Source organism: Meriones unguiculatus, chromosome 4, assembly GCF_030254825.1.
Source record: "Meriones unguiculatus strain TT.TT164.6M chromosome 4, Bangor_MerUng_6.1, whole genome shotgun sequence".
Classification (NCBI taxonomy): domain Eukaryota; kingdom Metazoa; phylum Chordata; class Mammalia; order Rodentia; family Muridae; genus Meriones; species Meriones unguiculatus.
In genome coordinates, this window is record NC_083352.1 from 84,119,668 (window position 1) to 84,141,596 (window position 21,929).

Sequence of the window (21,929 nt, forward strand, 5' to 3'; positions counted from 1 at the left end):
ATGCTGAACGCACCCAGACAGAGGTCAGTGTAATAATGATGGGTGAGAGAGGTGAGCTATTAACTTTGACCTGTTACCACCCACATGGAGAAGTGAGTTCATCCTGTCTATTCTCAGGAAGGATAAACTCTCTCCTCTCCCTGGCACCTGGCTGTAGGAACACAGCATGCTTGTTCTGCTTTCCTGATACTGACTGGCTGAGTGATAAGCATATCTCTGTTACTCATGGAAGCTGTTGCTTGTCCTTCTTTGGTTGCTGTGAGGACAGGGACAGAGCAAAGGACACACCATCACCGACATTTGCCCTCTGTGAACACAGGCAGAGTGCTGTGTGTGCGTGTGAGGAAATCTTGGCAGAGGGTTCTCTCTTCTCAGAGCCACAGTACCTACCACAAGAGTGAGATTCTTCATAAGGACTGGGCATTGGCGAGCAGTGCCCCACATGGACAGTCTCTCTCTGTGAGGAACTGTCCCTGTCCTTCCCTGCTTTTGCAAGTTGCACCAAACGAGGGGAGAGCTACAGTTATCGGTATGTTAGTGCCGAACACTAAACTTTTTTCAAGAATGAGAAATCAGAGTGAGTCAGAGAACACAAAGCTGGGGAGATAACTCAGTCAATGCTGCTCTTGCCTCACAACCATGAGGACCTGAGTTCGATCCCCAGCACCCATATAAAAGCTGGGCATGGTGGTGCAAGTCTCCAATCCCAGGGGAAACAGGCAGATCCCTGCAGCTCACTGGCTAGGCATTCTACTTGAACTGATGCACGCCAGATTCAGCGAGAGACCTTAAAAATAAAAGGTGGGGAACAATTGCTGCCTGACCTCATCCTTTGGCCTCCACATGCATGTTCACACACATTCACAAGCACCTGCTTACAACGTATATTCTCAAATCCACACAAATACATGTGTGTAAGAGAGAATGCATATATATTGGCTCTCTGATGGTTGTTTTCTTTTTGCTTTTTTTTGGGGGGGGGTGATGAGGAAGACATCAGGAGTATGAGAGGAGACAGACCAGAAAGCTCCCAGGCAAGGGCATCCCTTGGTCTTCCCAGTTTCCATCTTCAGGGTCGTGCTTTTCCAAGACCTGGTTTGATTAATTTTCATTCTATTTCATAAAGAGAAAGCAAAACAGAGATGCAGGGAAAGAGAGACATAGAGAGGAGACAGAGACAAAAATAGAGAAACAGCAAAATAGAGTCAGGAGGAGATCACACAATCTGTGGAATCAAGTTCTGATGTTTAAGCAAGTTCTGAGACCAGCTGAGAAGCCAGGATGAGTTGGGCCTAGCTCTTTAACTTGGCCATCATAAGGTCACTTTAAAAGAGAAGATGAGGTAAGGTGAGGGGCAGTCTTTGGAAAATACAATCTGCTGTATGCATCAACTTGGCTGGGTCTCAGAGTTGTCTGTCTGGAAAAGGACGATGGAATTGTTGAAGCTTCAGAGAATCTCTGGGAAGATCAGGGGATGGTGGAGGTGACTGGCAGGGTGGCTTGCTCTGAGCCCTGTGTCTCACCTAGAGCAATGGCCATTGGACCATAAGGGCAGATGTGGGAGGACTCTGTTGGCTGCATGGCCATGCCCAGTGTTTCCAAGTTTCTGGTTTCATTGTGAAGATGGTCCTGAGATCCAGGCTGAGGACTTTTGTGTAGCGAAAATAAACATATAGAAAACCCTGAACAAATCACTTCTGGGGAGACCTGTAGGTCCTTTGATAGTGTCTAAGTCATTGCAGTTGCCCCCACTGGTATAAGGGTGCTGTTGGCATGTAGTATAGAGGCCAGGGTGCTATTTCACATTCCATAGCCTCCCCCATGGCTGCCACTGAGTCCTTTCAACTGGGGCTGAAGCGGAGTTTCTGGAGACAATTGTTATTATAAAAATGCTCTTCTATCCAAACTTAGTGAGTAACCATGGGAAGACAATGGCAGCCTCTAGACATGTGTTCAAAAACCAAAGAGAACATTCTCTGAGCACAATGCCCCTTCTTCCCCAGGAAGGTGCTGAAGCTCTCTGGGAATGGCATCATCTCCTGGGCATGTGACTCAGGTTCTAGGGGTACAGCATCTGCTGAAGACAATTCCAATGACATGAACAGTTCTTCTTCCCATCGTCCTTAAGAGGCATGATGTGATACACAAAGATGAAGCTGCTATGCTACCTTGAGAAAGGTCTCACTTGGCCTTGGGGAGTGTTTGAGGAAAGATAGACTACAGTAAGTGGCTCATGGTGTCCCCTCTATCCTGGGCTTTCTTTAGGATGGCTAGAGATGGTAACATAAGACAGAGGGGACACAGAGGGCTTGGCTATCTCCAGCAAAAAGAATGCCCTCTGGTAACATCCGTCCTGCCAGATCTTTATTTCCAGGCCCCACTCCTTCTCTTTTTCTTCCATTAGTATTTCCACCCAACACACTTTCTTCTTCAACTTCTGCTCCTCAGAGGGGCTCCATGGTCTCACCATGAGGAAATAGCCTGGATACAGGAAATAGCTCTGGAGGAAATAGCCTGGATACAAACCTCTCTTCTAAAACATTCCCAGCCATATATTCTAGTTTGATTTCCATTTTGTCTAAGAAAGCATGGAGGAAGAAAGTTGCTTATTTGGCTTGCTCTTATTTGGTTACAGGCCATTATTGCAGGAAGTCAAGGCAGGAACTTAAAGAAGCTAATCATATCACATCGTAGTCAAGAGCAAAGAGATGATGCACCCTTGCTGCCTGCTTGTTTCTGCTCATACTCAGTTAGCTTTCTTCACTCCTATCCAGTTCAGAGGCCCAGTCTAGGGAAGAGTGACACCCACAATTCAGGGTGCCACCTCAGTTAACAATCAGACACACACAGACACACACACTGATAAGTTCACAGGCCAACCTAATCTAGACAATTTCTCAGTTGAGACCGTCTTCCCAGGGTGTGGCAAGCCTTTTAAAATGAGCCATGTGAACTTGAGACACTGCTCTGTCTCAGTTGCCTTTCTCCTGTCTCGTACAATGGTGCCTTTAATGGTTGCTCTTTCATTGGGAAACCATAAGAATAAAATAGGCCAAAACAAATGAGACCTTGGGAAGGCTCCAAAAAGATGGCCATCCCTGAAGCCAGCTTTCATTGGCACTGGTACATGGACCCACTCAGGAGGTCAGTTCCCCCCAGTCCTTGATAGCCTCCTCTCCATTCAAACTGGTAACTGTCCTCTGAAATAGGAAAATGGTCTCTAGGGACTGTTTAGATGACTGTTTATCTGCACTGTCAACTGCATGGTTTTCTGGGTCTGTTTATAACAAAATGCCACAGGGTGGGGTGAGTGGCTTAAATAGAAGAAATCTTTTACCTCATTGTCCTTCATATATGTGTGTGTGTTTATATGTAGATACATAGATACACAGTTACATAGATACATATGATGGAGGCGATGACAGAATTGTTTTCTCCTCTGCTTCTTCCCTTGGGGTATATGTGGCCACATGCTCACTGTGTCCTCATCTGGCTTTCCCACTGTATATATATCCCACTGACCTTCTTATAAAATTTTTTGTAAGATCAAACAGACAGACAGACAGACATAGTTGGGTTTTTGAGACAAGGTTTCTCTGTGTAGCCCTAGCTGCCCTAGACTCGTTTGTAACCAGACTGGCCTCAAACTCACAAAGATCTACCTGCCTCTGCATCCCCATGTACTGGAATTACAGGCGTGTGCCACCGTGCCCGGCTTCCAAGTCATATTATTTAGTGTATTTACCGTGAAGAACAGATGGAATAGGGTTTTAGTGCTACACACAGCATATTGCTTTAGCAAACTTTAAATGTTAGCTGCTGTGCTTACCTCTACTGCCATCACTAATGTGTTTTTTTTTTCCTACTGAAGATAAAGACCAATCACAAGAGGGTAGCACCAGCCTGAGACTCTGATGGCAGCCTCCGGTGGAATGTCACTGTTTGCTCAGTTTGAGGGAGGGAAGATAAGCGCTCATTATCCTTAGCTGTAGCATTTGAAAGAAAGGAAAGGGGAAAAAGAAAAATACCCAGAGAACATAAATTTTGCCACAGATGTGATATTTAGATAAGATTTAAATCCAGCCAGCGTTTAACCAGAAGAGCTTAGAGCTAGCATTAAATTCACATAAGTGCCAGGATTATGCACACGAGAGTCAGAAATATTAGCTTTGTCTCCACCACAGAGCAGGGGGAACTGTCTGAAAATGGATTATGGAGGGGACTTGAGAGTGTTACTCAATCATTCCTTGAAGTCACCAACGTTGTAAAGTGCTAGTTAATAAATTATTTGACACTGTACCGTTCATCATACTTGAAGGAGAAGTGATGAAGTCTCTCAGTTCACCTAAATGGTTGAATCTCTCTGGTTCATCTCCCAGAAGGGGCAGTCTGTAGGGTTTAAGTTCCTGGTGCTATGGATGGAAGGAGAGAGGGGACCTGCTCCTGTGGATTCCATAAGGAGGAGCCCAGTGCTTGCCCTGGACCTCCTGTGTGGAGAGCCCTGTCTGCTTAAGAAATGAGCCTTGATTTTTCCCAGCTGAGGCCAGCCCAGCTACAGTAGGTCTTCCGGACTGGAGGAGCATAGGGCAGGTTACTTGGGGCAGAGCTGGTATGGGATGCTCAAATATATGTATGAGGACTTGAGAGACACTAGGGCAGAGTGAGAACCAGGAGACAGGAGGTAGAACATGAGACCAGAAGGAGGTTTTGGTCACCCATGGCCACTGTGAGTAACGACCATGAGCTTGGGTGACTTCAGATATAAGACAAATATTCTCTGTGTCACACTTCCCTGAAGTTACACTTCTCAGGAGGTTCCTGCAGATGCTAGCTGTTAAGGTTTGACTCTGAAGTGCTAGTGAATGAGATTCCAGCTGTTCCTACCACATAAACAGATGTTGATCACAGGGAATACATTATTCCTTCACTGTATTAATGTCTTCCAGTATCCATGTTAACCCCAAAGTATCATTTTATAAACCTTCAATATACACAACCGAAGAAGAAGAAGAAGTTAATGAAAAAAAATCAATCCTGGGAAATCACTCAGTTGGTAAAGTACTTTCCTGGAAAGCATAAAGCCTTGACTTCAGTCCCCGAAACCCACATTAACAACCCAGGTACAGCAGTGCACATCAGTAATACCTGAGATGGGGAGTCAAGGACAGGAGATTCCCAGGGGCCGGCTCAGAAATCTGAGCCTGATTGGTGAGCCCCAGACCAATGAAAGACACTGCCTGATAGGAAGTGAACTGCCTTCCTGAGAATAGCAGCTAAAATTGACCTCTGACCTCCACAGAAATATGCACATACCTATGTGAGCACACATCAACATTTTCTAAGTGGATAAGAAGCTTGGTTCGTAGCCACTGATATCTCTAGGATGTATCAAAACCCTCCCAAGAATATAGGCTTAGGAGAACTATGTCCAGGAGCCAACCACCAAAGTCTCCCCTTGAGGCTAGACCATGATCTGTTTATCCTGCCCAAACCCTTCCTCCTTCCCCCACCCCCTTGATGGGGAGCTGTGTGGCTATGTCTCTCCCTGTGGCTGGTATTTCCTGTGTTTGCCTTCATTTCCTCTCATTGACCATCTTTTGTACTAGGAGGGCCCCTCCTCAACCTGAAAGTTGGAAGTTAGGTGTGTAAGGTCCCTTAGGACAGAGACCCTTGCTCTGTGCCGACCCCAATTACATTCTTGGCTGTTTCTGAGTTTGGGGCTGTGTGAGTTTGTCTGTCTTCATCTGTCCCACTCAGGCAGGCTTAGCCCACTGATACATCGATTTGGCAGGTTCTCACTTATGAATACAGCCCTTAGAACACACCCCCTGTGTGTGATAAACGGTCATGGTGAGCTTCATGAAGTGAAGTAACAAATTACTCATGGCTATGGTGACTCACACCCCCCCCCCCCAATGGCTCTTCTCGCTTGTATTTTTTACCCCTGCTTGTGCCGACAGCTACATGTAATCCCAACTCCGAGATCTTGGGCTGACATCAGCCTTCCAGCAAGGTAGCAGCTAGAGGGCAACAGACAATGTTGGCCACTCACTGGAGAGTGAAGTCCCGGCAAGAAAGGGACAAATGTCACTGGCGTTCACAGCTCATAGCCAGTGATGGTCACATCCCCACTCAATAGCAGCTAAGGCAGAAGGCAAGTCCCTGACAGCCTGAAGAAGGAGAAATCGCTATTGAGCAGCTCTTTTGACTGCCTCAGAGTATGTAGGTGGGGTGCACCCCACAGGTACCTTCAGAGAGCCAGAGGCAGATTCTCAAGCTTCCAACCCCACTCACGATAGCTTGTCTTACTCAGCCACATGTGAGGTCAGCCCTGATCCATGGAGCCAAGATGTGCTGTGCAAAGCTGTGCTCCGATGTCCCCCTGACCTTGTTTACACAACCCTGCCTCACACACCCTGAAAAGCCTCCTTATTTGTACCAACATTTGTCACCCTCAACAAATAAACATTGAATTAAAGAACCAAGATGAAGGTAGTTCTATATTTAACATCAGGCTAAGTGAATCCCAACCCATACCTCTCTCAATGCAGAGCATGCTGTGTGGCTCTCTCACCTGGGATGAGCTCTAAGCTCCTTTAAAAGTGTCACGTATTCAGCAGGAAGGCCCTAAGGGTTAAATTCATGGACTCGGTTGCTCTAAAAACGAGTCTTACCAGCAATTTGTTACAATATCCTTCTTCCTTTCCCTTCCCTCCCTCCATCATTCTTTCCTCTCTTTCTTCCTTCCCTATTTCCTCATTCCTTCTCCATCTTCATCTTTCTCCTTCTTGTCTCCCTCATCCCTTCCTCGCCCCCTCCCTTCTTTCTTCACTCCTTTCATCTCCTCTTGCCCAGCATCCCAACGCCTTTCTCTCTTTCAAGGACTCTGAAAATGCTCAACCTGAGTATAAACAGAAATAAAGAGAAAATTAGAGACTTAAATTAAAGACTCCCGGAACCCCTGAAGCAAGGCAAGCTCTATCCAGGCCACAAATTATAATAAACCAGCCATCACTAGTCCTACTGGACAATGCAATCAGATTTAAGCACTTTTGCTATTGGCAGACATTGAAGATGACAAAGTCCTCCTTAGAGGAGCCCGGTGCCCATTTCTCTTCACACTTATTGATCGACTTCCCCATCCCGGCTGAGCCTCACAATAGCCCATCCTGTGTATCCAGCATCCATGCTGCCTCTAAAGCAGATGAAAGCACTTTCACTAGAAAAGCCTTTGTGATCTTTGCACAACCTACTCATTTCTGTCTGCTTTCTTTAACACCCCTTTGAGTGTTAAAAGTAGATTTTTTTTGTCCTTTAAGATGGAAAGTATGAGCTCTAGGCTGAAATGGCACCTGTGAGGGGGCAGGGAAAAACAGAGGGACAGAGAGTCTTGTTCCTTTCCCTTCAACATGGCCTTGGGGTGTCGAGAGTCATCATTGTGCCTTGGTTTTGGGTTTGTCGTGTGTGAAATGCTGCCTCCTGTGTGGTCCTGAGGCTGACATGATACTTGAGGTAAGGTTAGCATCCATCCCTGACCTTTATCATACCCAGCGGTTAGTGCCTAGAGGTTTCTCACACCTGCCTTCCTCTCTCTGGGACTCTCAAACACGGTGCTGTCCTGTTCCCTGGACCATGGACTGTGATGAAGCTCACCTCCCCTCTCCATGCTTCTCTCCCTCCTCCCCTCCCCGACCCCAGGTTTCTGACAGATGCGACTATGTCTTTGTCAATGGGAAGGAAATGAAGGGCAAGGTGAATGTGATAGTCAGCTTCACCTACCAGCACCTGAGCAGCCCCCTGGAGATGACAGTGTGGGTGCCACGGCTACCCCTGCAGATTGAGGTTTCAGACATGGAGCTGAACCAGATCAAGGGCTGGCGGGTCCCCGTTGTCTCCAACAAAAGGTAGGTGTATATGAGCACATAAGTGCTTGTGTGCATCCATGCATGCATGTATACCCTGTGCATTGGGCATCCGTGACAGAAAGTCATGTCCACTGTGGTCAGATGGAGGAGGGAAGCAGACAGGTAGCTAGCTAAAGGCAAGAATAGATGTGAGGGTTCAGGTGCCTCATGGGCAACTAGACTCCAGCCACAAACCCCAGCTAGAGAAAGACGAGCTTGGGGAAGGGGTCATGTGGATGAGGCTCAGGCTGAGAACTGACTTTACGAAGAAGCAAGCTGCAGGTGCCATTCATGAGCAGACGTTCTAAACTCCAGGCACTGGTGAGGTGAGGTCTGAGGCTTGTCTGCCATAGTACACCTGTCACACCTCAGGTGGAGCTGGGTAGAGAGGCGAGCCACCTATCATCCATCAGAAAGCCAGATGAGAACTGGAAGGAGGAGAAGTCATGATGTTCAGGCTCTCCTTTCTGAATGTCACTGCAGGGACCCCTGTGCATATGTTCAAGCACTAGAAATAGAGTAAGGTGTTCAAGTGTCAGAGTAAGTAAGCTTGTGTCCTGACACATAAGAAAAGACTCCTGTAGGTTATGACAGAGCAGAGGATTCGAACTGGTTATCACTTGAGAGGACCTTGATAATCTTCACTTTTGAAGTTCACCCCTCTAGTTTTGTGACCTCTGGAAGAGGCTATAGCTTGGAGAGGAAAGTGGTGGGTACAATGGACAGAAGAAGGATGGTCCTTGGAAATATTTCTTTAGAGAACTGGGTTGCCAGGGGCTGGGATAGATGGTGGGGCGGGTGCTTCAGCTGCTGCTGCTGATGATGATGATGTTGACTCTGATGCTGATCTTGATGCTGACGCTGTGGTGGCAGAGAACTGGCCAGTCTGGTGGATGCCCATCTCAGACACTACCATAGCTGATGGGCTCACCTAGGGCTATGAGCTCTCTGAGAAGTGGACAGCTGATATATTGATGGGGGCTGAGACGATGTTGGGAATGAGCCAGTGTACACAAGGTATCAGATAGTAGGGAACAGCCAACATCTGTCTGTTTGAAGTCACGTGTTCCTGTCTGCCTTGATTATGGTATCTCACCAATTTCAAGGTAAAAACCTCTTTCTGGTGCTTGCCTAGAACGTATTGCCAGTCTTCATAACCCTGTAATATTACCTACATATTTCTGTGTGTTCTGGTTAGCCTGGATTGCTAGGTTGACACAGCCAAGAGTCCTCTACTGAGGAATTGCCTAGATTGAGCTGGTCTATGTGAATGTTAATAGGGAATTGTCTTATTAATCACTCACTCTGGGCAGCACCATATACTAAACAAGTGGCCCTGGGCTATAGAAGCAAGCTCTCTAAGCATGAGTCAGGAAGCCAGCAAACAGCATCCTCCATGGTTCTTATCTTCAAGTTCTCACTTGAGTTCCTGCCCTGACTTCCCTCAATGATGGATTCTGACCTGAAAGTATAAGCCAAATAAACCCTTTCCTCCCCAAGTTGCTTTTGGTCAGAGTGTTTTATCAAAGCAACAGAAAGGAAACCGGAACACTGCATGATGCCAAGCCTTAATCTAAAACTCAGTATGGCTTGAAGACTGATGTGTTCGGTCTCTCAGATCTGTGCAGGAGCATCCAGATGTAGCTTAATGAAGTCCTGGGAGCTGAGGTCTCAAAGGCTGCTGCCTGCCAGTGAGGCTGACACCCTGTCTGGTGGCTCCTGCAGAGAAGGCTCATTCAGGCATTGTCCACAGGGCTCAGCTCCTCACTAGCTACAGATCAGTGGAGAAAAGGTACCTGCCAGGTGGATGTCTCCCTAGGACAGCTCAGAACACAGCAACTTGCTTCATCAGAGCCAGTGAGAGAAGTCACAGAAGACTACAAACCACACTGATGTCACTACCTTTAAACCCAATCCTATAGGCAGGCATGATAGCATATATCTCTAATTCCAGCCCTTGGGAAGCTGCGGCATGAGCACTGTAGCCTGGGCTACATAGTGGGACCTTGTATTAAGAAAAACAAAAGGTCTTGTAAACTCGTCCATCCAGCAAACATTAACTGAATAAAAGTCTTCAAGGAGCCTTTGACTCTTGATATATACTGGCAGGTAAAGGTTGTTGGAGAGGGAGAAACATCTTCAGTGTTTTAGCCACTGACAAAGTGCCCAGACTTCTACAAATAGCCTCTCACACTTGATCCTGTAAGCAATCCTAGTGAAACTCATTGGTTCACCTCCAAAACAAGAAAAGACACAAAAGTGGATGGGCTGGCTAATAAGAGAAAGGGAATCAGTAAGAATGGGAGGGGAAAAGAGAAAGGATAATGGTGGGGAAGAATATGATCAAAATACATCATGCACATGTATGAAAATGTCATAATGAAACCCATTATTATATATCTTTAATACAGGTTAATAAAATGTTAATGATTGGAGGGACTATTTAATCACTTTTGAATTGAGTTTTAAAATGCAATCTGTGCTTAACAAGAGGGGTGGTACAGTGGTACAGAGTAAATGCCAGGGGGTGGGGGCCTTTGGAAAGCTCTTAAGCACCTGTCATACCTCTCCATTCTGTCCAATTAGAACTCTTGGCACACTGGTGGTTAAACACCCAAATCTTCAGTGCGTGCCTAAGCCTTGAGCAAGCTGAAACAATTTGGAGGTAGACTCGTGGAGCCCTCAACAAACAGGTATCTTTTGACAGGCCAGCTCGGGACAGTGAGGAAGAAGATGATGACGAGAAGAGGGGCCGAGGATGCACCCTCCAGTACCAGCATGCCATGGTTCGAGTCCTAACCCAATTTGTGGCCGAGGCGCCTGATCCCGGGGGACACCTGGCCTACCTGCTGGGCTCTGACTGGCAGGTGGACATCACAGAGCTGATAACTGACTTCATGCAGGTGGAGGAGCCCAGGATTGCTAAGCTGCAAGGAGGGCAGGTCCTGACTGGCCAGGAGCTGGGCATGACTACCATCCAGGTGAGGCATTGGCAAAGTTGGACAGGAATTTCTGTACTCCTGCTGGGTCAGGTGAACCTCTCAACCATCTGCCCAGAACAGACTCTCCTTGGAGCTTGCGTTAGTGAAATCACCCAGGACACAGTTTGAATGTGATATAGAACAAGGACCCTGAGACACCTCACCCAACACATAGTAGAAACAACGTTTCACCTCTCTTTGGTCATGTCCCCTCAAAGCTGTAGAACTTTGAGAAGCAAAGACCTAGAGAGAAATTTGCCCTTCCTGGATCACAAGCCTAGCCAGCTCCTTCATACTGACCATTGGTCACCTGAGCCTTTTATCCCTCCATGACTCCTGAGAGTTGTCCCCTGACCTATACACACATAATAATGATGATGATGATAATGAAGAAGATGAAAAACAAATTTAATGTTGCTTTATATCAAGGAATTAGGAAGAAAATTAAAAGACAATGTCAATACCTGGGAGCCTGGACCTAGAGGAGGGTTTGGCTTTAAACGTTCACTTTGAAAGATGATTCAAGTCCAAAGAGGAATTGTATGTTGACAAGGAAGAAAAGGACTGTCTTCCTAGGCAGGAAGCATAGAGACTGTCAGGGGCAGTTATCCAGTCCTGAGACCACTTTTAGTCCCACAGAGTTCCCAGGCGATAAACTTGTTCATTCATTTTTTTTTTTTTTTCTGAAGACTTTCACCTCATTCCCATTACCATTTGAATGGTCATGGACAGGTAAACCGAAGGTGATGGGTGGATGGAACATGAGCTCTGGGGGACCCTGTGAATATTGATTTGTTGGTTGTTTTTTTTTTTTTTTATTGAAATGCTGCTCTTAAGTACAAAGGTCAAAAGAGCAGATGGACATAGGCACAGACCTAAGGGGGACTGAGGATACATAGGGTGGAGAGAGCAGCCCTAGAACCTTCAAAAGCATGGCTGGGCATCCCTGGTCACTAGGGGTGTGAAGAGAGAGTCAAGACTGGACTATCAACACCAGGTTGGACTCAGAAAGTGTCAGTGTCGGTGTGGGTGGTGCCATATGAGGAAAGATGAGAGTTCAAGATTCCACTGGATCTCGTGGTCCCGAGTTTCTCAAAGTGTGAAACTGAAGCCTGATGTGTTGGTGAAAGCCTTTAATACCAGTTCTATGAAAGTAGAGGCAGATGTCTGTGAGTTCAAGACTAGTTTGGTCTACATAGCAAGTTTCAGGACAGTCAGGGTTAGACAGTAAGATCCCATCTCAAAAAAAAAAAAAAAAAACATATACAGAGAGAGATCCAACTGTGAAACTCAAGATCCCAGGACAAGATAATATTTAGATGAGGAAGCCCTACTTTCTTTTTTTAAGATTTGTTTTACTTATCTGTATTTTATGTGTATGAGTATTTTCCCTGTATGTATGTCTGTGAACCACATACATGCATGGTGACCACAGGAGCCATAAGGGTTTGTCATATCCCCTGGAACTGAAGTTATATATGGTTGTAATCTATCACGCGTGTGCTGGAAACTGAACCCAGGTTCTCTGCAAGAGAAGATAGTGGCCAGCCAGGCATGGTGGTGCATGTGTTTAATCCCAGCACTCAGGAAGGCAGAGGCAGGTGGATCGCTGTGAGTTCAAGTCCATCCTGGTCTACAAAATGAGTCCAGGACAGTGCAAGGCTATACAAAGAAACCCTGTCTTGAAAAACCAAGATAGAGAGGAAAAGGGAGAGGGGAGGGAGAGAAGCTAGTGCCCTTAACCACTGAGCCATCACTCCAGCCTCAAGAAGCACTACTTTATAATTACATGCTGGCTTTCCCATGTGAGACAGAAACAAATATACAGTTATGGTGCCAAGTCATGGTTCTCTGGGGGACATAAAGCTGTTTGAAAGTTGAATAATTTTAAATAAGGATGCACTGGCAATAGCAGAGGTGGCCTGTGCTGTGTACAGGAATCACCACATTCAAGGGAACAGTGACATCAATCTCCATTGCTAAAGATAAGAATGGAACACAGTGACAATTAGAGTTAGTGTGCCGGTATTTGGAGGGTAGTATGAACTTGCTGCCTGTTCCCATGCTGTTCTACAGAAGCATTTTGCATCATTGCATTTCCATGACTAAGGCTTAATTTTAGAGGAGGCCTTCTTCTGCTCCCCTGGGCTTCCGTGAGCTCCCTGTCTCTGCATGCCCTCATTAATGATAGGTGATGGCTGAAGTTCTGTGACCACATAGAGCTCCCCCCTTATCATGTTGGTTCTGCCTTCAGATCCTGTCGCCTCTGTCAGATGCCATTCTTGCCGAGAAGACAATCACTGTGCTGGATGAGAAGGTGACCATCACAGACCTTGGGGTCCAGCTGGTAACGGGGCTTTCGCTGTCCCTACAGCTCAGCCCTGGGAGCAACAGAGCCATTTTCGCCACTGCAGTGGCCCAGGAACTTCTGCAGAGGCCCAAGCAGGTAAGGAGGTGGAGTTTGAGACACGCGTTTGCTGAGTGTTACCCAAGCTGAGGTCAGCATACACTACGTAAGGTCACCATATACCAAGTAGGTCAGCACACCCCAGAGCAGTCACACCAGATGGTTGGCCCAGTGTGAGGACCCTGCAGCAGGCAAAGGCTCTAACCAGGAGAGTTGCGTACTCCAGACACCACACATCCTGTGATTCTTGACTGAAAAGGATCTGCTAGCACATGCTCGAAAAGCCTCTTGCCTCCCAACTCCCTGACAGGATGGGCAAGCACTGCAGGGGGTGACCGACAGCTGCTTAGAGTAAAAGCACTAGAGGATGCTCCCCTGCCCTCCACACGCAAGTGTGTTGGGGTGGGTACCTGGGTGGGTCACACTCTCCTCTGGTCCAAATTGCCAGGGCATTTGGCATGCCGGCCTTACCCAGCAGTGGGAGGTAGGTAGAGGCAGGAGCAGACTCAGGATTACCACAGCCTGCATCCAGGTCCCAGCAGATTTGGAGACTGAGCATAAGATGACATTGCCCCTCCTTGTTTCTCAGGCAGAAGTAGGGAACTGACGGGAGTCATATAGTTCCCTTCTCTTTATTTGAAGCCAGTGTACTAACAGGCTGCGTTATGCATTTGTGTTATTTGTTTTCTGGAGGTGTGTTGGGTTTCTATTGCTGTGAGAAGCACCATTTCTAAAAGCAACTCCATGAGCTCATTTGGCTGACAGCTCACATTCAGAGCAGGAACTAAAGCAGAGGCCATGGAGGACTTCTGCTTACCATCTCTCTCTTCATGAGTTACTCAGCCTGCTTTCTTCTACCATCGAGAGCCAGCTTTTCAGATGAGCTGGGCCCTCCCACACCAGCTATTAATCAAGAAAATGCCCCATGGCATGGCCTACCATCCCAATCTGATGGAGGCATTTTCTCAAGTGAAGCTGCCTCTTCCCAGATGACTCTAGCTTGTGTCAAGCTGACAAAAGTTCAACCAATGTAGGACATATGTCTGTAGATGCACCAGTCTGTGTGTCTTATATGTGCTCATGTATGTGTCCGCATGTGGGTATATGTGTATCTTATGTAGTGTATTGTCTGTTATCATACATTTTTGTGTTGTACATGTGCCTATGTGTGTGTCTGTGTACCTGTGTAAGCATACCGTGTGCTCAGTGTATGGATGGATTGATCTTCTTCATGTGTCCTGTGTTGTGTGTCTCATTGGTTGTATGCATGTTTGTGTAGACACCTGCATGTGTACTGTGTACTCTGGGTTTGGATGTGTATGTAGCATATATAGCTTGTATTGTGTGGGCACTGTGTGTGAGTATACTCTGATGTGTGCAGTTGTATAATGTTGAGTGTACTGACACAGAGGTTTTTGTACAGTGGATCTACAGTAGTCTGTGCTTACCTGCCTCTACGGAGGTGGACAGACATTGTGCCTTAGATGGAACGTAGAGAATGAGGTGAACTTTACAACAATCGGTTCTCTCTGCATGGGGAAAATATCCATTGAACCCACAGAGGGACTTTTCTGGAAGCTTCCCTACCCATCAGAAATCCTCCTCCACAGTTACCCTCGGCTGGGAAGGTTGCCAGACTCAGGCTTCCTTGAAGCCCCTGGAATCAGCAGAGACTGACCATACTCACAGCAGGAAGAAGACAAAGCCCAAGACACCACCTCGAAACTTCTATCTTCCAGCTAGACCTGCACCTCAACTTTCCCTCTCAGGTGCTAGCCAGTCATTGATCCCTGATAGGATAGTCTTATGTGAGAGATTTGGGATTAGGAAAAAAAAAATGAGAGTTAGTATTCCTAGTAACAGATATGAACTCTTGGCAAAAATCAAGCCTCCTTTTGTCTAGAAGGACGGACACCAGCCTGCAAAGTGCAGATAGGAAGGGTGAGAGATAAGCTTTCCTCTTAGCTCAGTGGATGATAAAATCAGACCACAACCAGTTAGGAATTAAAAAGTGATAAGACGTAGCCAGAATAGAGCTAATCCATCCCTGACATGCAGAGTATCGCCTGCTCCCCTAAGGGTAGCTCTGGGAGTGGTTGCATGGTCCTCAATCCCCTTATAGAGCTTGGCTCTGACCTGACAACTTCAAAAGGCCGGGCATCCAAAGACATCCTCTGCTGAGACTTCCTGGCACAATAGAGTAAGCTGGTGGGTCAGCGCTGGGTCCTGTGGCTTTTGTACTTCATCCTGGCCGATTTCCCACATAGCAGTTCAGGCCAACAGCTAATAAAAGGATGGTGTGGAAGCCACCAACCACCTTTGTTTCTTGCTTTGTTTCTTCCAAGCTAAGCACCATCCATGAGACATTTACTTCGGTCACCAGTGAGGGCTATTAAAAAAAGAAAATAGAATATGTTTGTGGGATATTTCTATCCTAAAGCAAGTTGTATGCTAAAATAGTACTATGTAAAATTAGAATTTTTAAAATATTTTAAGGTAAACAGGAAAAATGTAAGAGTATGTAAATAAGAAAGGGCAATTGTGCTCCTAAATACAAGAAATTTGATGACCTCTAGGTATAGGTCATCAATAATCACATCTGCACTACAGATCAAAATATAATGAATCATCTTAAGTCTGTGTAATACTCTGGATACCAGCAGTATTTGAAAATTTTCATTTGTTTATAATAATAAAAAATTCAGCAACATTAAAATAACAACAACAACAACAAAAGGAAACCCAATCAATAGGGAGGTGGCTAGAGGTTGGGGGACTCTCCTGGCTGGGAGATCAGATCATCTGGTCCCTACTCTTTCCCTGAGACCTTATCACTTTATTTTTTATCTTACTGTGCATAATTACTCATATCTTTCCTTATTTGTGAGCTAAAATGGTGTCCAAGGGGGCCTTACTCCTCAGTTTTATTTAGGTTCCCACCATTCATCTTTTGTGCTAGTATCTCAGTCTGTCTTTCCTCTTTCGGATATAAAAGAGAGAGGGAGGGGAAAGACATGACCCTACTCAGTGATGCTCAGCTTAAGGGATATACATCATGGCAATCTCCTTTCTAACTAGCTGAGGCCGGCAAGCAACACATGGGTCTCTAGGGCCTGTTCCCCAGGCAGGACTTGAATCTGTATGTCCTGGGAGATGGGGGCAGGGCTTGGGATGAAGTAGCCTTTCCAGGGAACTTGAGGAGGCAGAAAGCAGTAGGCATGCCCATCCACTGGCATATCCAAGATCAAAGGCTTTTCTTAAAATGAAGCCTATCGTCTGATGCTCTTTGGGTGGAAGACACCTAAATGAACATCGGTACATAGCCCCAGTTTATTTCTAATATCAGAGATCAGACCTCTCCTCTTGCCTGATGCATCTAAAACAAAAAGGGGGAACTGTAGAGAGCTGCGTAATGCCGCACCTTAAAGATGGAGCTGGTTTCCACCTTCCACCTTCCTGATGGTGAGTGCTCTCTGTCACAAACAACTCCATATTTGGCTAAGGCTGAGGATCTGGCTTGTTTCTGTGTATGTGGACCTATCTGCATTGCCCAGGTGGCACGCTGGGGTTGGCTACCCAGAGGCTATTTAAGCTGTGGGCTGGCTTTCCCCAGGGTCAGAAGATTGTTCAAGGTTCCTAAATAAACTGCATTGAAAAAAAAAAAAAAAAAAAAGAAGCCTATCCTATAAGCCACTGTCCCGTGCTATGAATGAATGGAGATGTCTAAGCACAAAAAGCAGAAGGCAAGAGATGGAGACACACAGAGACTTCAGCTGCAGGCTGCCTTTGGTTCTCAGGTTTCTTCCAATTTCTTGAAATGGAGGGTGGAAGAAATAGAGGCAAAGTCCCCTACTCTATCTAGCTGGTTTTGCACATGCCTTTAAGCCATCTCCAGATGAGTACAAGCCAGTTGTATCCCAGAGAAGGTAGGATCAATGAAACCATGGCCCTCTCTGGCCCTGAGGGGTGTCTAGATCAATGCCTGCAATCTGTGTTATGTGTGATAATGTGACTGGATGCTACAATGGGCTCAGATGGCATGATACCACATTTAATTTCTACCTGTGACCCTCATGAAGGAGCCCACACACCAGAAATACAGTTCAACAAGCCATTTAAAATTGTACAGAAGATCCTGGGCAGTCTCTGAGACTGTTTGTCTTCTAACAGATGAGAAAATAAGTCAACATTAATTTGGTTTTAGTTTTGTTTTTGTTTGTTTGTTTGTTTTTCTTGAGACTAGGCTACCCCAGAACTCATTACATAGTCAAGGATGACCCCCCAACTACTTGCTGCCTCCATTTCCTGAGTACTGAAATTAGAGTTGTATGCTCTTGAACTTGGGTTAATGTGGTGCTAGGAATGGAACCCAGGGCTTCAAACTTTCTAAACATAAGCACTCCATGAGCTGAACTATGACCCCCAACTTCAAATGCCTATCTTATTTTGGAAGGCTTACTCTGGCCCCATTGGTTCTCCCCCACCCCTTGGTTATTTATAGGAATTCATATCCCTCCATGTTCTACGGTAGGGTGTCTCCTGGCTTTCTCTACATTGTCTAACTGGCTTTTTCTTAAAGCCACAGGAAAATTTTACTTACACACACACACACACACACACACACACACACACACACACACCCTGTGTGCCTGTTTGCTGAGTCCCCTGGCAGATGTTGACCTACTTCTCTTGCTCCACAGGAAGCAGCCATTAGCTGTTGGGTGCAGTTCAGTGATGGTTCTGTCACACCCTTGGACATCTATGATGAAAAGGACTTCTCCTTGATGGCCACATCCTTGGATGAAAAGGTTGTCTCCATCCTCCAGGATTCGAAATTCAAGTGGCCCATCATCGCTGCAGAAAATGAAGGACAGGGGGCTCTGGTGAAGGTGGAGATGTTGATCAGCGAATCTTGCCAGAAATCTAAGCGGAAGAGCGTTCTGGCTGTGGGAACAGCCAACATCAAGGTTAAATTTGGACAAAATGATGCAAACCCCAACAGCAGTGAGAGTGGACACCTTGGGGCTGGGCTTCATGTGGAGAACGTCAATGACAGGAGGTCTAAAAAGCCTTTTCAGGAATGGGGAAGCCCCGAAGGGTCATACTACAGCAGCTCATCTATGGGGTTCATGGAAGGATGGGGCAGTACCACCAAGAGGCCAACTTTCCAGAAGAAGGAAGGCCAGGAAAGCCTGTTAGATGACATCATCCTCTCGCAGACCATGGCCACAGACCTCACCAGCTTCCCAGACCAGGTGGACCTCCCCAGGAGCAATGCGGGCCCTGAGGAGCATGACCCTGATCAGGCAGCCAAGGGGTTGAGTGACCTGGAAATTGGGATGTATGCTTTGCTGGGTGTCTTCTGCCTGGCCATCTTGGTGTTCTTAATTAATTGTGTAACTTTTGCCCTGAAATACAGGCACAAGCAGGTTCCCTTTGAGGAGCAAGAAGGTCTGAGTCATTCTCACGACTGGGTTGGGCTAAGCAACCGGACAGAGCTGTTGGGGAACCACATAAACTTTGCCTCCTCCCAAGAGGAGCAGATCACTGCCATTGACAGGGGTCTGGACTTTGAGGAGAGCAAACTCCTTCTCAGCTCAAATTCTCAGAGCAGCATCAATGGACAGCTGCTCAGATCCACAGGAGCCTTGCTCACAGACGAGAAAGAGCAGAAAAGTGAACCCCCTACATCCCCTACCTCCAAAAGGAAAAGAGTGACATTTTCTACGTTCTCTGCCATCTCCTCAGATGATGGGTGTCCTTCTGGGAACACCATGGCATTGAGTAATGAGGATGACATTAAGTGGGTCTGCCAGGCCCTGGACCCCGGGGAGTGCCCCGAGCCTCACAATTGCATGGAGAGGCTACATGAGCACGTGTAATGGAGACACCAATGTTGTTCTTACCTTTCAGCCTTTAACCCACCTGGGTATGAGGAGTAGACATGCGCCCAGGGGAGAAATGAGACAAGAGGACACCATAAGGGTGACACTGTCCATGGAGCCCTGGGAAATGATGTCCTCTTAGCTGAGGATGCCCAGAGTCAGTACCCGTGTACATGCCATAACTCAGGATGTTTGGTTAAACTTAAGAAGTTTATTGTGCATGGCAAGATGTTTTCAAACCTGGAACAAAGGTGCCTGTTTGAGGGTTTGCAGGGAAGAACTCTTTTCCCTTTAATCTAAGCAATCTGGTTTTTTTGTCAGATCCATGATGCTCTGATAGTCGCTACTTCAGACCATGAGAAAGAAAGAAAGAAAGAAAGAAAGAAAGAAAGAAAGAAAGAAAGAAAGAAAGAAAGAAAGAAAGAAAGAAAGAAAGAAAGAAGAAAGGCTCAGGTTGAGTATGCATGGATCAGTGAGAAGTGTGCCATCTGAGCAGAGCAGCGGAGCTGACTCTGAGTGTGCTCACGGGCAGAGTCTAGCACTGAAGCTAGCTACAAGAAGCAGGGTATTGAGCTGGTAGTTTGCAAAGATGGGGTCAAAGTTGGCCAGGGATTATTGACAGGTCAAGGCAGAGGTAAACAGGGCAGAAAGCAAATTGGTAGATGAGTCCACAACTATCTTTGTAACTACATGTGAAGAAACACACACACACACACACACACACACACACACACACACACACATCACTGAAGCAATTCAGAGGAGCCTCCTGTCTGTAGGACACTGGGTACAGACCACATGGCTCCTTTAACAAGTTCACAAATTTGAACTTGATCTCTATTCTCCACTGACACCCTTTCTGCAGCCATTGGTTATTTGTGAGAGAAAAAGGGAAGACAATTTTCAGAATTTTTTCCCTGCCTCTCTTTCCCCTGGGCTTTATGTCAGCTTCAGGCGATTTTCTAAGGAGAAGGTCCCAGGGACATACATCCCTTTGAAGAGGATGATTTCCAGAGTATAAGCAGGACTCAGGATGGGTTACCCACCCCCTTCCATGCTTTCCTAGAAACCATAGAGGGCTCTTTTGTGATGGGGTCTGCTGCCACTCATGTTGGGTCTCCTGTCCAAGAATTTACCATCAGGGTATTAAAAGAGAGCAGGGTTCTGTTCAGAGCAGGTGGGTGGTTCTGAGCTGTAAGAGGTAAGTGACAAGAAGGTGGGCTTGTGCATGCTTGCACAGCATGAGAGATGATGGCTATGTGCAGGTGTGTGCATGTGTATAAATGTGTGTGTGGGTGGGCATATGTGTGCATAAAGTGGGTATGTGTGCATATGTGGAGGGTGTGCATGTGTCTGTGTGTGCGTGTTTGGGGGTGCATACCATTGCAAACCCAAAGTCATCCCAGAAAGGATTAGCATTGCTTCAAATCAAAATGATTGATCAATGTCTCTAAGATCCCTCAAAAGCTGAGCCTATGGAGATGGCAGAGGAGGCATGATCAGGCGATCCCCACCCCAATCCCCGGCTCACTGTGAAGTGAGGATAGTGGGCTGAAAAGTAGCCATGACCTTGAAGGATGAAGGAGACTGGTCTCCTTGTATTTCTAACGTCATCACCATTTCCCTTCTCTCCTGCCCTTCAGTTCGATCTCTCTCTGTCTCTCTCTCTCTCTCTCCCACTCCCTCTCCCTCCTTCCCCCATCTCTGCCTCTCCCTCTCTTCCTCTCCCTTTCTGTCTCTCTCTCTTTGGGTCTTTCTGTCTCCTTTGAACCCATCTCTCAGTTTTCTTTCCCATTATTTTCTGTCTTTATCACCTTGTCTCTCTTTCCTCATTCCCCTCCCCTTACCCATCTTGTTATTCTCGTCCCTGCCATATAAGAGAATCTCCCTAGAGGACTGTGAGTCCCACCACCTCCCCTTCCCCTCATGCCCTCTTCCCTCTGACTGTGGTGCTAATCCTTTTGTTCTGACAGCCAGCAAGCCACCCAGCTCCTGTCTCCCAGTAGACTCCCCTTGTTTGGGTGGATGGTGAAACTCTTGCCCCTTTTACCTCCATAATCTTTTGCTTTCAGTTGCCTCAGTTCTGATTTCTTCCCATTCTTACCCACGTGATGTTTCCCTGAACACTGCGGCAGATGCCTGCTCCTAAACCCCTCCAAGTGTAGAATGTATTGTAGATTGTAAGAATGTAATATATATTTATAAACTTACTGACTGTAAATATAAAACATGCACTCTGCGGCTTTATGGCTGGCCTTTGTCTTTCTACACATTGACCCTCCCCCTTCCCAGGGCCCCAGCATCCACTGCAAATGGCTTTCCCAATGCTATGGCTTTTGGTAAATGAAAATGTAGATTAAGGATCTAGGGCAATCCAATTACATACACCCTGACATCCTGTAATGCTGCTCCCGGCATCGAGGGGATGTTGACACTTGATGACAGAGTGTACCATGTGCTGAGTGTCTCTTTCAGGACCTGAAAGGTTTTGAAAATAAATCACGTGTGTAATTCTCTCCTAAAAGCTTGCTGACAGATGGTAGATAAGAGCCTCAGAGGTAAGCTCTTGGCCCAGCCTCCCCGTATGCTGGAGCAATGAGGGCATTCTGCCCTCTGCTTGGGTCTCCTAGGTGTTTACACACAGCTGTATTCAAAAATTGACCTTGATGGAGGTGGCTCAGAGCTCCAGAACCCACATGAAAAGCTAAGCACAGTGCTGTGTGTCTCTAATCCCAATGTGGAGGAAGCAGAG

The 21,929-nt window shown here is 46.5% G+C and overlaps 1 protein-coding gene across 2 annotated transcripts in view; it reads left to right on the forward strand.

Annotated features, from left to right (window-relative positions):
* Nucleotides 1-21,424, forward strand: part of Tmem132d (transmembrane protein 132D) — a 605,099-nt gene extending 583,675 nt beyond the window's left edge. For both annotated transcript variants that reach the window (XM_060382291.1, XM_060382292.1), the window contains 4 exons: nt 7,699-7,904; nt 10,612-10,885; nt 13,140-13,331; nt 17,993-21,424. In XM_060382291.1, the coding sequence (XP_060238274.1) occupies nt 7,699-7,904; nt 10,612-10,885; nt 13,140-13,331; nt 17,993-19,174 (1,854 nt within the window). In that variant the 3' untranslated portion in view covers nt 19,175-21,424. The remainder of the gene's footprint in view (nt 1-7,698; nt 7,905-10,611; nt 10,886-13,139; nt 13,332-17,992) is intronic.
* The last annotated feature ends 505 nt before the right edge of the window (nt 21,425-21,929 follow it).